An 18,441-nucleotide genomic window follows, 5' to 3' on the forward strand; every position below is an offset into this window, starting at 1 on the left:
TTAATCACTTTACATGAGAATGTTCACACGTGGGGTGCTGTGATTGTCTCTGCAACAGCGGATGCAGATTTAAGGGGGCGGTTCTGCTGTGGCAGCAGCTTTTTTCACCAGGTAGACGTGGAAATCTGAAGCATGTTAAGAAATTTCAAACATTGAAATACTATGGGTCTCAATTTTCCTTATCTCTAGCACACGGGAATGGCCCAGATGGTAGAAAGCAGTCAATTCGGGGGTGGGGGGACAGGAGGGTCACATGCATCCCGTGATGGCCCTTAGAAGTTTTCTTCATGTGATTGCCAACTTGAGGGAAATATTACCCATCTCACCCCAGCCACCATCACCAAATCCACGTGCCCAATTGGTGGAAGGAAATCTTTTACAATTTTAGTGAGATGATTAAAGAAGATGAGGCATATGAATCTATTTCATAATAACAAAATAATAGCTAACATTTATTGGGTCTTTCTTATATGCCAGGCCCTTTTTAAGCTCTTAAACATTTAAATCATTTAATCGTCACAATCACCCTATAAAAAAGGTAATATTATTATCCTCACTTTATAGATGAGGAAATAGAGACTAAGAGCAATAAAGTAGTATGTCCCCATATTAAGTAGTAAAGTTAAGATTTAAATCGACATAGGGTTGCCTCCCATGCTGTTTTCATGCAGCATGAATGAACAGACCAAAATAATAGTTTTACAAAGTTTTGTTGTGCAAGTGCCTTAAAAATAGGTAAAATGATTGAAAGATGAGTAGGCGTTGTGGAGATAAGGATGCCAAGACAATGTTAAGATCACCTACCAGAGTACAGCATGGTAGGTCCCAACACTCCTGTTATGGTACCAACAAATGGGAACTAACAAAACAATGGCAGGGAACTTTTGAGATCCCAAAGTATGTCTTTAGTTCATGATTTTTAAGAACCCACACTAAATTGGACAGAATGAACCTGATAGTTCAGCTCCTTTAGAATGAATGGACTCAGCCTGATAGAAATCTCCCAGCCTGTGAGACAGGTGGGTTTTGGTGCCTCACTGGCTTCTGTGAGTGAAAGTGCTGCCCTTGGTTCCCCATTGGACCTGGGGCCTCAGTGCAGAGCACTCCCTAGAAGTTGGCCCTGGTGACAGCTGCTCGGAAGGCACCAGGTAAAGGAAGTTTTCATCTGCTCAAGCCACAGCTTCCTACTGGCTGTTGTAAAAATCACTCTGATTCTCCAGTCTTGTGGAATGGTGCTGATGACCAAGTGTCACCGAGGTCACAGACTGGGGCATTTTAGCCATGTAACACATGTAGGAGCTACAGAGCATAAGGGTACTTGTGTGTGCTCTGGATCCAGACCACCTGGGTTCAAATCCCAGCTCCCTGGTTCACTAGCTATGTGTCTTTGGACAAGTCACATCACATCCTTGTGTCTCAGTTTCCATCTGCAAACGAGGAAAAATAATAGTACCTATCACATAGAGTTGATGTAAGAAAGAAATGAGTTAATATGATAAATGCCCAGGAATGGCATCTGTTGGATAGAAAGCACTTCATAAATATTACTCATTGTCATTTGAAATTTCTTACATTGAGTATTTAGGTTTAGTTTTTTTTCTATCTTTTCTTTTTCTGGAATTTTTTTTTTTTTTTTTTTTTTTTTAATACTGGGGATTAAACCCAGGGGAAATTTTCCACTGAGCTACATCCTCAGCCCTTTTTATTTTTTATTCTGAGACAGGGTCTCACTAAGTTTCTTAGGCATCTGGTAAGTTACTAAGTTGCTGAGGCTGGCTTTGAACTTGTAATTGTCCTACCTCAGCCTCCCAAGTTCCTGAGATTATACATGTGTACCTAGCTCTTTTCTGCAAATATTTGGAGTTATGATGAAATACACATAGAATATTTAGCATCTTATTAATTTTTAAGTGTACTGTTACACTTAAAAACACTACTGTTTTCAGTAGTGTTAAATATATCCACATTGTTGTGCAATGATTGTTTTTTTGTTTTTTACTTCCAATTCCAATTTTCTTAGCCACTCTCATTTTTGTGACTTCATGCACTTTATGCAAGCACCAGATTTGTGCATCCTGTGCCTAGGAAAGGCCTGTTGCCTCCTTTAGAACACCGTCGTGGATTAACTAGGCACCTTCTATAGCACAATTTCTACAGGGAAATACATTTAAAGCACCAATATTATTTGCTTTCAGAACACAGCCTGTTTTGAAGTAATCACTGCTTGTATTACCACTCAGTACATGACACCTGGTGGGCCCTACATGACCCTTTTGAAACCTTTTTGGTAATCTTCTTTCTGTCCCTCTCACATTTGAGGACAAGATTAACCTTTTTTGCCCCTCTCCCCGACCCAACCCTTCCATTTTGTGATTCTTGATTCTGGCAGCAGATAATGGGAAATCCCACCAGAAGAACACGTCCAGATCTTGACTTCCTGTTCCTACTCTATAGATAAGGAGATAGAGGCTAAGAGCAGGTCCAGATTTTGACTTCCTATTCCTACTCTGTAGGTAAGGAAATACAGGCTAAGAGCCTCTTCTTCCTATGTTTCAGGGCCTAGGGCAGTATGACCTTTTACCTCTGACCTTTGTCCCTACTGCAGCATTTGTTTGCCTTATCAAAGTGGAGAGCACTGGATTGTGCAGAGGGCATTGGTGTCTCATCTGAGCCTTCAGTCTTCTGCTCACCCTCCCTGCCTCCTCCAACTTCCTCCAGTGGTCTGGAGGCTGCTATTAGCTCCAAGGCTTGCTTACCCTTTTAAGCCAGAAGTTTTAGGGGCAGTAGATCTCTACATGCATGAATAACTCTCTCAAGATAGGAAGGAAGTCTCCAAGAAAGTTCCTTTAATACCTAGGGAAATGTCACCTGATCTCTTTGAGATAAGGAACTTTTGCGGGCAGTTTGATTTCATCTCCAGAGAAGGAAGACCTCTGTTGAGGGGCTATCTTACTGTTTTCCCCATTCCAAGACTCTCAGCCTTATCTTTGTGCCACCCTGACCTCAGTCTCTATAAATGATTGACAGGTTTGCCCCCACAGGCCTAATTGGCTCATTTGAAATCTGATCCTTGATTTTTTTTTTTTTTTTTAAATTCACTTCTTGCGGCTGCTTTCTTGAGATTGAAGGAAACTATCCTGCCAGTGAAGAGCAGGACTATTTACAGCCAGGAGCTGGAAGCCAGCCCCATCTCTGAGTGCAGATGTGCAGATGCTGTCTGCACTGACCCACTGGGAGGCAGTGTGTGTGGAGGCAGTCCCCCAGCCCGAAGAAAGGAAGACTAAGCCTCAGCACCATTTCATCAAACGCTTACAGAATTCTAGGAGCTTACCTACGAGTTTATTGTTTATAAACGTAGATGAATTGGGCACTCCAAACTTAGGGCAGTTTTCTTCTTAGACCCTACAAAGGATTTCAGTGACATTGGACAGGTTAGAATGAGCCAGCAAAAAGTCAGTAGAAGGTCCCCAAATCAATCAGAAGTTGAGTCTTGAGAAAAATGAGTCAAAGAAGAGGGATTTATTAGTTTGCTAGGGCTGCCCATAACAAAGTACTAGGTGACAGAAGTCCAAGATCAAAGTACAGCTGGGTTGTCTCTCCTGAGGGCTGAGGGGAAGGATCTGGTCCAGTCCACTCTCTTAGCTTCTGTATGATTGACAATCATTGGTTTTCCTTAGCTTGGAGATCTCTGCCCTCTTCGTAGAGTATGATCCCTGTGTACATGTCCCTGTGTCCAAAGTCCCCTTTTCATAGAGACACCAGTGGTACTGGATGTTAAAATGACCTTAGCTAACTTATATCTGCAGGAACCCTCTTTCCAGATATGTCCACATTCTGAATTATACTTGGGGTTAGGATTTCAACATATGATTTTTGGAGGGCCATAATTCAACCCACAGTGGGGCTAAAAGAACTTGAATGTACATGTAAAATAAATTTTTAATTCTATTTAAGAGCCTTCAACTGGAGCCTTTAGCTTTCATTTAGCTCTTTATATCATTCTTGTTCCCACTAGTCTTCTATGAAACCACTGGGACATGATCCCTTCTGGAACAATGTGAAACACAGTGGAATAGGCTAGTGAGTGAGAGTTACTGGCTGGGCTGGGGACAGCATCTCCCTGTGTCACTCCTTCTCTGAGCTTCATCAGTACCCTAGGGAAAGCATGAAGGTAGAAGTGCAATCCTAGTGTGTGAGATATAAACTTGAGCTTAACTTATGCTCTACCTTGTACATTGCCCAGTCAAAACCCGGGACTTTTACCAATGACATATTTTTTTTTGTTTTATATTAACTAGTTATTCACTCTAACATAATTCAATTAGGTCAAATTTCGACAAATTTCAAATAGAGAAACTTTTCTAATAAGTAAAAGGAAAGAAAACAAGGAATCAAATCTTTTTATTTAGTGACCACATTAAAGTCCTGATTTATTTCCAGTTATTTGGCACTGAGAAGAAGATTATTTGTGTCTGAAAGAGGTCTATATAAGAGAAAGGTTTGGGATCAGAAAACACTTTCAGCCAGAATGACAGTCCTTGCCAGTCCTTGGGCTTTCTTCCTCCATCCTTCCGTGTCCACACTGACTACCGTGTGTGGCTTTCCTTCCCTCTTCCTTGTGCATTTCCCTCCCGTATCAAGACCTTCAGATCGAGGGCAACGTGGACCATTTCCCAGTTTTCCAGCTGGGCAGCTCACCAAGAACAAACCCAGACATCAAGGCCAGACCAAAAAAATCTTCTTGTTTTAGACAGAAGACTCCTACATCTGGGGGATTTAATGCACCCACTGTCCGCGCAGCGCATTTCCTGTGTCCGGAGCTTCTCTGCCTGCCGGCTCTGGTCTCGCAAGTTTCCATACCCTGCTGCCAACTTATAATAACAGAGGCAGCAGGCAGCCGGGTAGGAACGTCATAGCCCACTCTGTATGTGGGCGCATGCTTTGCAAACTGAAACAAAGCTTGGAAGGTCTTGTTGCAAGCCTTTAAGCCTTGACAGTGGTTGTACCCAGACCACCAGGAGCCTGGAATTAAATACCCTCAGATCCAGTTCTCAACCATTAATGTTATCAACTCCATCAAGTACTTCCTCTTTGAACAGTGTCTGCAGAGAAATAAATAAATCAAGCTCCTCCAAGTCCTGTTCCTGCCCGGATCCTGAGTCAGAGGTAAAATCTGAGTTGAATTATCTAGAGCACTGTCTCCCTCCTTCATTGTTCCCAAAGATCTGGGCAGGAACGGAGAGTGAAATCTCTCCAGGACATTACATCAGTTCCTCTTTTACCCTTGGCATGAAAGTTCTTCCTCTCATAGTCCTCCCAGACTTCCTAAGGCTTGCCCTGAGTGCAGCCCACACACTGAGCCTTGAAGCCCAGGACATCAAAGAAAGCCTGCAGGTAACCAGATTACTGACCAACGCCTTTGTCCGTTCTGAAATTTATAAGACGGGAAATGGATTCAGGAAATGGGACTTTTTTTCAATATATGGTCTTCATCATCCTTAAGTATTTTTAAACCTTAATAAGCTTTTAAGTAAAGAGAGACATTCTGTAAATGACTATTAGAAGAAAATATATGAAAGTTCAAAATGAAACTATCTTCAGTAGTTACTGACAATGATCATACTCTGTGACCGATGAAAAGTGAGCAATGGACAAAAGATAAATCCATTTTTATGGGAAGAAGAATTGAGATCTAAAAGAGGTCCATGTTAGCCATAAAAAAAAAAAAAACAAGGAAAGAAATTAAAAAAAAAAACCTTACCTTGTCCCCAGAAGATTACAGATCATTTCTATCATAAGATTATTCTGATAGTTATCCATTCAAGTTAACTCCATTGGCATAGTCAGTATCCTGTAAAATGAGAAAGTTACTGCTTGTTATTCCAACCCGTGTCTTTGTGAGGTTGATTAAGCACTTAAAAAGGAAATTTTTCATAATGGAAAGTATGAAACCTATACAAAGGAAGGATAAGGAAGCACCACATACCCATTACCAGTTTTGATCATCAATCACAGCCAGCCTGTTTCCTCTGCCCCCCACTTACTCTCCTTCACCTTCCCAGATTATTTTAAAGCAAATCCCAGATATATATTTTCATCTGTAGAAACATCAGCACATGTCTTAAAAGAAAAGGACTCAATAAAACCATAATCATAGAACTAGCACATCAACCAAAAACTAGTATTTCCTCAGTATTACCAAATGTCCTATTAGGGGTTAAGTTTTCCCAACTATCTTGTAAATGATTTTTACAGTTTGAATCAGAATCCAAACAAGAGTTTATACAATGCAAGGGGTTGATGTGTCTCTTAAGTCTCTTTCAATCCACAATGGATCCTTCTTGTATAAGCCTTTGAGAGCTCTCTCATGCATGCTTATGATCTTTCTTTCCTTGGGTTGTTTTTTTTTAAAGCTAGCCATTAATAGCATAACTTTTTTCTGTATATATTACAGATTGAGAGTATCCCCAACTTAAAATGCTGTGGTCCAGAAGTCTTTTGGGATTTGGGATTTTTTTTCAGATTTTGGAATATGTACATATATACAATGAGGTAACTTGGTGAGGGGATGCAAGTCTAAATAGCCTGAAGGTAATTTTATATAATATGTTTAATAATTTTGTTGATGAAGCAAAATTTCATGATATGGAATTTTTCACATGTGGTGTCATGTTGAGGCTCAAATAGTTACAGATTTTGGAACATCTGAAATTAACATTAAGGATGCTCAACATGAATCTCCCTCCTTCCCCGCCCCCACACACACACACTCACCTAGTCCTTCCTCAGCTACTTTCAAATTGCTCATTTTGTTTTTTAATGGTCTGTTTTCTCTTTTCACAGCTTCTGTCATCACTCATTATGACCACCCTTTCCTTTAAGTGTGTGAACTTATTTATAATAGCTACGTCATTTTTGCTAATTCCAGCATCTAGATTACCTCAAGATCTGTTTCTGTTGATTGCCTTTCTTCTTAATTATAGGTCACATTTCTTCTTATGTCTAGAAGATTTTTATTGGATTCTGAAAATTACAGATAAACACAATTTAGAGACTTTGGATTATGTTATATTCCTCTGAAGAGTTTTTGTTTTGTTTTGTTTTGTCCTATCAGGCAGCTAATTTATTAAACAGTCACTTCAGAGTTGTGGAGGCTTGGTCTTAAGTTTGATTGGGCCAAATCTGTTTCTTTGTTGGCCTTAGCCTCAGCAAGATCCATTTGTCTTAGAGCAGAGTCTACTCCTAAGATATGGCAGTTCTGGGCTAGTAGACAGCTAAAAGTGTTTACAGAGCCTTCTCACTTGATGAGAATCAAACTCTGAACTCTATTTCTATTGTCATAACCAGTTGCCGAGACTTCTGCTTATATCTACCAACCATACAACTATTGCTTTTGAGTGAACTCCTTAAAGCTGCCCTGCACATATACTGTTCAGGAATCAGACAAAAATTAGAACTCTTACATGCCAATTCAGTAGCTTTCCCTCTGAGTCTCCCTCCTTTATTAGATTTGCTTCTGTAATTTTCTGCCATTTTAACCTCTGCATATCTACCTCAAGTAACTTTCTGTTCATCTTCTAACGTCCCTATGCTTCGTGCACTAAAGTACTCTCAGGGGAATAGCTGTATTAATATGGATCTCCTTCTGTGTACATCCCTTCTCTCGAGAATAAAATCCTCTTTAGTTTTTGTCTGCTTTTGGTCATTCACTAATATCTTCAAATGGGTTTTTTGGTTTTGGGTTTTGTTTTGTTTTGTTTTGTTTTGTTACCAGGGATTGAACTCAGGGGCACTGAGCCACATCCCCAACCCTACTTTGGATTTTATTTAGAGACAGGGTCTCACTGAGTTGCTTAGCACCTCACTTTTGCTGGGGCTGGCTTTGAATTCACAATCTTCTTCCCCCTTCCTGCCTCAGCCTCCCGAGCTGCTGGGATTCCAGGCTTGCACCACTGCACCCAGCTCAAATGCTTTTTTAAAACATTTCTTTGAAGAAAGAGTAGTCTCATATAAGCCACTCTGCATTACTGAAACTAAAACTCCTCTTTATTACATAAGTGGTAGCAGATCTAAGATCTGCTTTTCATGGCACCATTTACCATGGATATCAGCCCTTAGCAATGTATTGAGATGCTCCTAATTCCTTTTTACAGTTTTATAGTACTCCATTATTTAGAGATATATTATAATTTATTAACAAATCTTATAGTGATAGCTATTCCAATGAATGCCTTCAAGATGATCTTGTAATATCATGAACAATATTTCTTTTTTATGTCTCATGTGATAGGTGTGATCTAATAGAACTTAAAAAGCAAAAAATTCTTTATTTACCTGATAATCCAGTAGGAAACATGAAGAAAATACCCCCTTCTGTCTCTGTTTACTGACTCTATTTGATTCCCATATCCCTTTTATGCATTCTTCATATGCAGATTGTCTTAGTGGAAAAAGATGATATCTCTATCTTAACTCAGAATCATAGGCAAGTCTTTGACCAGAATTGGAATCAGCAAGTAGGCACAACCTTTCGGTGAGACAGCTCTGGGAACACATGTGGCCAGAGACCTCATTGAGATGGATGTGAGATTCTATAGAAAGCTCCATTTTTCATGGGTGGATCCCTGTCCTTCTGAGCCTTAGCAGGAGCTCCTGAAACCACACATGTGCTGGTCCACCCCTCAACCCAGTGCCCAGAGCTGCTCCTGTTGATGAGCTGTGCACTGCTATCCTCACCAGCCCGTAAGTTCAAGTAGGATGGGGTGCCTGTGTCATTGGGGTACCCACCCCTCCTCCTTCTGATTTCCAATCTGAGCGTTTATAGGGTCTGTGTACTTGGAAAGGTGCTACTAAAAGTTCTTTCAAGGGCAATAAGATTGTCATTCTGTAAATTAGGTCCACAGTGTATGCTGAGAGCAAGTTTTGCTATGACTTTGTGTCCTAGTTTCTATGTGACAAAGTGACAGATATTGTAATGAGTATACAAATCCCAGAATCTGCCGAGAGTCTGATTCTAATCTGCCAACTGGCTGTGTGACCTTGGGTAAGTTGCCTATATCTTGGTTTTATCATCTACAGAATAGGGGTGATAGTGGTGTTTCCCGCTGAGGAGCATTGTAAGTTTTAAACAATAAAATCCAGGACCAGGACCTAGTCATTGTTAATCATCATCATTATTATTAGCAGCAGTTCCTGGAGAGAGTATAAAAATTGGGTTATGAAAATGTGAGTCAGTAAGAGCATCTAGAGAGAAACCCCTAAGGACCCGTCACCTCTGAAACCTACATGGAAGAGTCAAGTGAGAAAAAAGTAAAGCATAGAAATCGGGCTCAATTGTGTCTCTCAGCTACTTCTAGGTGAGGAATTGGAATGTTTGAAGACATTCCTAACTTGTCTAACATTGGGGAAACAATTTCAGGTATGTGTACTTGCATTTCATTTAAGCAATGGAAAGGATGCTCTGCATCCTGGGGAGAAAGCAGCCCCATGGACATACACAGCTGCCTGTAGATCCCCCATGAGACCCACCCCTGGCCTGCCCGTTCACTGGGGTCTGTGATTGTGTTTCCCTCTGCCCCACAGATAACTGTGTCCAGAGGACCCCCAGGCCAACCGTGGAGAGCGTGCACCACAACCCTCCCACCATTGAACTCTTGCACCGCCCTAGGTCACCCATCACGACAAACCACCGGCCTTCTCCTGACCCCGAGCAGCGGCCCCTTCGATCCCCCCTGGACAACATGATCCGCCGCCTCTCCCCGGCCGAGAGGGCCCAGGGACCGAGGCTCCACCAGGAGAACAACCACCAGGAGTCCTACCCCTTGTCAGTGTCTCCCATGGAGAATAATCACTGCCCGCCATCCTCCGAGTCCCACCCGAAGCCCTCCAGCCCCCGGCAGGAGAGCACCCGAGTGATCCAGCTGATGCCCAGTCCCATCATGCACCCTTTGATCCTGAACCCCCGGCACTCCGTGGATTTCAAACAGTCCAGGCTTTCCGAGGATGGGCTGCACAGGGAAGGGAAACCCATCAACCTCTCTCATCGGGAAGACCTGGCCTACATGAACCACATCATGGTCTCGGTGTCCCCGCCTGAAGAACATGCTCTGCCCATTGGGAGAATAGCAGGTGAGTGAGCTTGCCCATCCCTCTCACGCCGCTCCAGCATCAGGAGCACCTGACAAAGCTCTGCTGCCCTCTGAGAGTCTCACAGTTGGCCTCACCATTCCCAATTAGGTGCCCACAAAGGCTCTGGGAGGGCAACTGGAGGCTTCTGCCTAGATGAGGCAGGATCCCTAATGGCCTGGTTAATGAGCTGCTGGGATGGCGTAGTTAATGAACCTCAGAAATGTTAAGAAACAAATGTCCTGCACACAGCTTACAAGGAGAGTCACACCAGAACCATGGCTAAGCGAAAACATTTAAAATAAAAGGTTTATGAGCATGCTAATGGCCCTTTCCTGGAGTTTCCAGCAGCTAATTAATGACCAGACACAGCATAAAGAACCTTTGTCTCAGAGTCATGGCCGTAATTCCATCCTATGGGCAGTGACTCAGTGTAACTTTCACCTTGGGAGCAGGGAAGAGAGGAAAACTGGATTGTGGTAGTAGATGCTAGTGTTGTTAGGTCATTTGGGCAGAGGAAACCACTCCCAAATTCTTTTTCTTCTATGATGACAAGCCCAAATTTGCTTACCTAAGACAAGAAGCCAGTGGAAACCAGTAGGGAAAAAAAAAAAAAAAATCTATGCCTTGCCTTTTTGCTACTCTGCTAACAATTAACATACAATCACTCTCCAAAAAGCCTCATGCTCTGTTGGGCAAGGCAAACTCTTCCCAGAATGTCTGTCCATTCATGGGATATTTGTTGAGCACCTACTATGTACAGATAAATGCATTAGGTACCCAGCATACAGGGCTGATTGTTAACACACAGTATCTTTTTGCTCAGGGAATTGAGAACTTAGAGAAGCGAAACAGGAAAAACACAGACATACAAGGGCAAAAGGAAATAAGTTCAACATCTAATTTTTTTCGGTGCCAAGCATTCATTGAATACCTACTGTGTGCCAGAATAATAAAGCAAAGCAGAAAGAAGGCACATTTTGACTAGAGGGACCAAAAAAAGGCTTTGCAGGGGAGATACTATGTGATTATGCTTTCAGTAGTGGGAGGGAGGCCTGGAGGAAGAAGACATGTCCTTCTGTCCATGAGCTGGTGCTCCAGCTAGCCATCTGGATGCATAGACATTTCTGCAGGCCTGCTTCACCTCCACCTTGACTCATTATCTCTTTTTTATTTAAGCCATTTGTTTCTTGAGTTTTCTCTGGTCCCAAGCACACCTCCCATGTTGCCTCTTTTTGTTGTTATAAGTGATTTACATTAGGAATGTTGAATCAAGAAAATAAAATAGAGGCTGGAGGCGTAGCTCAATGGTAGAGCACTTGCCCAGCATGTGGAAAGCTCTGGGTTTCGTCCCCAGCACTTAAGAAAAAACAGAAAGGAAGAAAATGAGGGAGGTCAGTGGGTCCTTGTGGACCACTCCTGGAGGCTGTTAACCTCCAAGAAATGACTCATATGTTGAAAAGAGTTGTTTTTTTTGGGGGGGGGGTCGGGGGAGTGGGTGGAGTAAACAGGACAGGTTAGCCAGGAGCTGGCTGACAGTTTCATGGTGATGGATACACTGGGGTTCTCATTACTCTCTCCACTTTTACCCATATATTAATTTTTGTGTGTGTGGTGCTGGGTATTGAACCCAGGGCCTTGTACACACAAGGCAAGCACTCTACCAACTGAGCTATACTCCCAGCCCTACATTAATTTTTTAATAATATAAAAAGAAACTATGCAGGGGGGAAAAAAAAAAGGAACAGGAGATAAAGAAGCAAAGAGCCTGGGCAAAAACACACAAATTTCCTCAGATATTGGAGACAGAGCGGGGGTCAGAGTATTGCTGTGAAGAATATAACGACCTCTCTTGTGCTTTCCAGGCAAGACCCCTTTTGTCTACATAGACCCTTCTCATACGGTCTGTGCTACTTGATATTTGCACATCTTCTTTACTCATTTATAATTCTCAGGGCAGCTCTTTGAGGTAGATTTTTACTGCTATATTCATTTTATGCGGAAGGGTTCTTTGTACAGGGGAAACCACAGAGAGAATTGAACCACAGAAGGAATTGAGACCCAGAGAGGCAACATCCTTTGCCCAAGGTCAGGTGGCCTGCTGCCCCATTGGTGGCTGTCCATAGTGCTGCCCTCGAGAGGTCTGACTTCCTCATCAAGAGTCAAGATCTGTCATGTCCACCTCCTCCGTGACCCCATCTCAACCACAGACCTCTTAGGAATCTAAGATTAGCCCATATATTCAGAAAGATATACTGTTTAGACTTAAGGAGTTGTTTCCCCTTGTTTAATAGGTTTGTCAACTTTAAATCATCTGTCCCTTAAAATCATCCCACTGTTTTTTTTTTAATTAATTAACTTATTTTAATTAGGTGTATATGACAGCAGAATGCATTTTGATTCATTGTACAATTGCAGCCAACTTTACATTTCTATGGTTGTACATGATGTAGCATCTTACCATATGTGCAGTCATACATGTACCTAGGGTAATAATGTCCATGTCACTTTTTTTGTTTTTGTTTTGTTTGTTTGTTTGTTTAATCTCATTCCTGGACACAGCATTGTTTGTTGATGGATGCAGACTCATCAAACTTTGTACCACCCAAGCAATGAGCCTTGGTATCTCTGATGTCCTCTCTCTTTGAGAACACACAGAGAGGAAGAGCCTCTGATTTTCTTTATGGATCTCGGAAGTCAGAATGTTCATGTAAAATAATTCTGGAGCCAGATCATATGGGGCAATGCATTAACTCCTTCAGTAAGACAGACTATTAACATTCTAATGATATATTCAAAAGCTTTAAAATCTCCAAATATATGCATTAACTAATTGAACCAAATCCAAGATGAAAGAATTTAACTGCAAGGCATTGTTTTTCTCAGAGGTCAAATGACAGATTTGGAGAGGGTGAGATCTGAAGTTCCTTCCCACTCTGCAAGTCTTTATTCCATAACCCTCTGAAGAGGTCTTGTCACAGTGTTAGGTATCTCCAGGTACCCCTGCCTCCCTACCCCATGCCCCTGATGTCTTTCTGGATGACTCAGATCCTTGAAAAACTGATCCATCTATTGGAGGTCGAATTCCTTGAGTGATCTCTATGTACGACTTAAGGTTCTGTCATGACTGAGCAGCCACAAGAAGCCTTTAACTCTCTATAAAGCAGCTGTTAGATGAGAAAACTTAGTTCCTTAAGGCTCTTTAAATGAGCAGAGCACAGAAAGAAATGAAGATACTGCCAAATGTCACACTGATGAGTGCCACAGCTGGAGGGTATAGATGGCAACATTACTCATGGATGTGGGTCAAAAACAAAGTCGGATTCCCACCATTCACATATCATTTGCCTCAAAACACTAGGACTTCGACATTCAGACACCTTCTGTGTTTATGGGACTGTACTGCGCTCTTGTGAGGTGGGAGTTCATGAAGGTGTAAGGCACAAGCTCTATCATGAAAGAGCTGAGCAGAGTTAGCTGTAACAGTGAAGCGGTGATGCGTGTCTTAGTACTGGAGGAGGTCAGGGCGGCCGCTTGGAGGGCAGCCTTTAGCTGGGCTTGGAAGAACACTGAGAATATAGACGAGGAGATTAGAGAAGAGGAGGTCACTCCAGCTAGAGAAAACTCCTAGGAGCAAACACAACCTAAGGCCCAGTGTATTTTTTTTTCCTACTTCAGGTAGAAATTTAAATTTACCATTTAACCTGGTCAATTAAAAGAATCAGTTTTCATAAAATTCTCTTTCTTGTAATGTTTTAATATTTCTGAAATTATGATGCATTGTACAGTAAAGACTCTACGCAAAGCTGTGACAGTTTACCTGGGTATTTACCATGTGGGAAAAAACCAAAATAATTAATAAAGGAAATTCAGTAGATGGTTGACAGATCACAAATTAGATCTAGTTAAATATAACATGTAGCTTTTTTTTTTTCCCCGAGAGGATAAGGACTATTATTAAGAGCTTAACAAGTTGGAGTGACTAGCATTTATGGGAGAGTTTAACAGGAGAGAGAGAGACAAGTTCCCTGGGATCTGTTTTTTTATTGAATAACCAATGATGTATGTAACAATGAGTAACCTGCTTCTTCCTGTGATATTTTCTATTTATTATCTTCAGGAAAGGATTGCTGGAGGGTTAGTGGAGGAGTGGGAAGCATAACTATCTTCTAGAACATTTCTCTATCTACAAAAGTCTTACTGTAGACAGTGTCCCACCTGTGTTTCATAGGCAAAAGGACTAACTGGCCATGAGCACCCACAGATTGATGAGCTGTGACCCTAGTAATGCTGGGAGTCACATTTTCAGTATGCACAGCAGTTTCCCCTAGCCCACGGTTTTAGTTACCCGTGGTCAATCAAAATCTAAAAATATTAATGGAAACTTCCAGAAAGTACAAGTTTTAAATAACTTATTATAGTATATCAGTATAATTGTTCTATTTTATTATTAGCATTGTAACCTCTTACTGTGCCTAATTTATAAACTAAACATTATCTTAAGTATGCATGTGTAGGGAAAAACAGCATTTCTATGGTATCCTATGTTAGTTTCAGGCGTCATCCACTGGGGGTCTCAGAATTTATTCTGCATGGATAAGGGGAACTACTTGTATTGAAATTCCTTCTTAAGATTAGATAATTTCAAAGCTAGAAGCATCCTTTACACATGAAGGAACTGACATTCAGACACATTAGTATTCCACCCTCCAGCCTCTGTCTACTGCTTTTCCCAAAATGCTGTTTCTTTCTGCCCTGGGTCTCTTGTCCATTCCTTGGAGCAAGGATTAAAAGTCTGGCTAAATCCAACACCACCTGTTTTTATAAATTAGGTGTTAGTAGAAAATAGTAGGTGTGTGTCTACTTTCATGCTGAACTGGGAGTAGAATTGAGTAGTTCCAGAGATTGTGTGGCCACAAAGCCTCAAGTGTTCACTAATTAGCTCTACACAAAAGGCTGCTCCTGTGCTACAGCATTGTTTACCTGAACGGTGAGTAGGCTGCGAATCACAGGCATAGTGCAGGACACGTATATAGGAAACGCTGTCCCTGCTCTCAAGGAATGACTTGCACTTTGGATGATGAGGCATGTCTAAGACATGTCAAGGGAACAATAACAAATGATGTCAGAGAGTAGACAAGTTCTGGACTGCAGGCTACATTTGCAGAACAATCCAGAATAGTTGCAGTAGCATCATTAACATAAATAAAATATGGCTAAATAAAAGAAATCATGTCTTTGCACTTTTGAGTTATGTAGTTATTCATTCTTTCATTTATTAAAAAATAATCATGGATCTACTATGTGCCAGGCATTGTTCTAGGCCATAGAGAGATATGGTGTCTGTCACCAAATGTCAAATTGTGTGTCTTTGCCTACATAAGACAGTATCCCTCTTGCTTTATGCTATCAAATAAACCAAGCTCCTACTTTGGTTTTAACTATAGAAGCTAAATCTTTTTTTTTTTTTTAAATTAGCTACACATGACATTACAATGATCTTGGGAATTCATGCATTTGAATCAATTGGGGTATAATTTCTTATTTTTCTGATTGTACAGATTGCAGAATCACACTGGTCATAGAGTCACCTATATACATACAGCAATCATAATGTCTATTCTATTCTGCTGCCCTTCCTAGAAGCTAAATCTTAAAAAGAAAAATTTTAAGTCATTTTGGTTTTCTTTTAAATAAAGTTCTTCCATTCCCTTAAAACCTGAGCTACCAGACTTCCTGTCTGATTGTCCGTTCCTTGGCCTTAATCTAAACAATGACTAAGGAAGAAAAAATTATTGGTAAACTGAGAATTGTCATATAATCCATTCTCAGCCCTATGTATGCTTCGTGAAAGTGGAGATTTTAAATATCCTCACAAATTTGGTTGTTCAAAGACCATGACCCACCCAAATAGACAGTATCTCCTTTCTTGTGTTTATCTCACAACTTTTGCTGAAGTCTCTAAATCCTTCTTGGAAAACTTGAACTTCTTCATGCTTTGTGAGAATATCGTTAGTTGGTTGGTTAATTGATCCTACAGCAGATAAGATATAGAACTCCCTCCCATACTTCATGTCAATCTTTGTGATCCTTAAAGGAAATCTTTAAACATGTTTAGGATCCACCAAGTGTACATCTTTAACAGGCACAGAAGCTTCTAAGCAGGGAGACATGAGCTCCTAATGCTCATTCACCACCTGACTCAATGAGCTTTTGTGATTTGGTTTTATTTTGACTAGATAAGGTATGTATGCACAAAAACTTCATCCTGGTAGCCTCTAATCTTAAATCAGATGAAGAAACAGAAGGATGGGAGTAGGGAAAACAGTGGGAGACTTGTCCTCAAGGGCGTCCAGGGTCAGAGAATATCATGCCCTACTCTGACTTCCATCTCTACTTCCTCCCCAGCAGGATTTAGTGCTGGTGAAATTAGCTTCAGGTCAAATACTGGATTTTTTTTTTTTTTTTTTTTAACCTTTCGTAAATGAATCTTAGGAGTAGCCTTCAAGACAAAAGGATGTCATAAAAGAGAAGTCTAAAGCAATTGTATGAAAGAGAGGAGGATGTTCCTTAGTAGTAAGATGTGGGGGTATGCATACCTTTGCACAATTGTGTATATGTGTAAATATCTATGTTTGGGGAAAATAAAGGATAATATTATGGGATGTCTCCATCAACCAAAAGAATTCCAGGTTTTTAGTATCTGCTGAAAGAGCTGTTTCCCTACTATCCCAGGGAACTTAACCCTCTGGAGACCCCTCAATCCAGAGTCCTCTTGAGCTGGCGTTTAGTTGAGCTGGCCTTGGGTGTGCCTATGGAAGCAGTGGCCTGTGGAAAAGTCTGGGCTTTGCAGTTTAGTGTGCCTCTGCCTCACTCCAGAGATACCATGCTGTAGATCTCAGAGGGGTCCTTGCCCCACTTCCCACCCCCCAACTGTCAGGGGCATTGACAGGCAAGGTCTGTATGTGGCACATTTGTTTCAAGCAACTCTAACCTGCAAAGCATGCCCCTTGGGGGTCACCTTAGCCCCCTAATTCCCTTCTGTGCTCCTCTCTCCCCTCCTCTGAGGCTTTGCTTGTTGTCCCTATTGGAGATGCATAAAATGTGACTGGGGTCTGATGAGGACTCGGGAGGGGAGGATCCTTCATTCCAGCTGGAATATGCCTTGTGGCTCGGACTTCTCACACCCTAGCTGAGTCACAGCACTGTATTATCAGCATGAATGACTAAAAAATCAAAGAGCCCTAAAGAGAAGGAAATTTCAGGACAATGTTTTTAAAAGATAAAACAGCAACAGAACTGTGGCTGGGTGGAAAATAACAGAAGGGGCCTGAGGAGACTGGAAATTTCAGTTTGTTTAAGGGTACACGTGTCTGTAACGGTGTCCCCACCTCTCTGCAGTCCCTGGATGTGAAATCCCAGGCTGCACCCACCCCTGAACAAAGCAGAGGCTGGCGTATTGTTAGATTCCAGCTGTGGCTGAATCTCAACTGGAACCTGAGTTTGAGGCCCGTGTCCCCAGCCTGCCCCACACCACGTCTCAGCAGAGGTGGGATGGTCCAGCCTGTATGCAGCTGCAGTCCTGCTGCTCTGTGAAAGCGGGGAACCATGGATTTGTATTCTTTGCTTCTACTTCTCCCGCCCCCAGCATGCCACTGTGCACATATGGTTTCTGTTTTCCTAAGCCACAGCAAAACACAAGCAATTGCCCATTGTAAACACACCTCTACGTATCAACACAGAGTTGGCTGCACTGGATTTATCAACTTTCTGCTTCTAGGTAATAGCCAATCTAGAATGGAAAAGGGAAAAAAAAGGACTAGGTAGCAGATGGTCCTCTGAATGTTATAAAACTGTTTCTACAAGCAATTTCCCAATCTTAGCACTCTTGATATTTGGGCCAAATCATTTTGATGTGGGGGCTTATCCTGTGCGTTAGAAGATATTTAGCAGCATCTCTGGCCTCTTCCCACTGGATGCCAGAAGTTCTCTCCACCTCTGTCAGCTTAAGCAAAAATGTCTCCAAACATTTGCCAAATACCCCCTTGAGAGCATAATTGCCCCTCTGGTTTAGAATCACTGGTTTAAAGCATAGTAGCAAGTTTTTAAATTTTGTATGCTACTTTACCTGTTTTGTTGCTGAACTGGAAATAAATTTATCAATTATTAGGTAATAAATTTTAAAAACATAGAGATCCTCAGCCTCACCCTATTTGTGATTATATTCATGGTACTCTGGTTTATAAGCCTTTTTCTAAAATTTTATTTGGGCCATTAAAACAACATAAAATGATTTTCTTAGAAGCTTTGCTGAAA

General features: G+C 41.5%; 1 protein-coding gene across 4 annotated transcripts in view; it reads left to right on the forward strand.

Annotated features, from left to right (window-relative positions):
- Etv6 (ETS variant transcription factor 6) overlaps window positions 1-18,441 on the forward strand; it is a 225,147-nt gene that overhangs the window by 193,009 nt on the left and 13,697 nt on the right. For all 4 annotated transcript variants that reach the window (XM_076854126.1, XM_076854129.1, XM_076854127.1 and 1 more), the window contains one exon: window positions 9,583-10,128. In XM_076854126.1, coding sequence (XP_076710241.1) covers window positions 9,583-10,128 — 546 coding nt within the window. The remainder of the gene's footprint in view (window positions 1-9,582; window positions 10,129-18,441) is intronic.

Source organism: Callospermophilus lateralis, chromosome 4, assembly GCF_048772815.1.
Source record: "Callospermophilus lateralis isolate mCalLat2 chromosome 4, mCalLat2.hap1, whole genome shotgun sequence".
Classification (NCBI taxonomy): Eukaryota; Metazoa; Chordata; class Mammalia; order Rodentia; family Sciuridae; genus Callospermophilus; species Callospermophilus lateralis.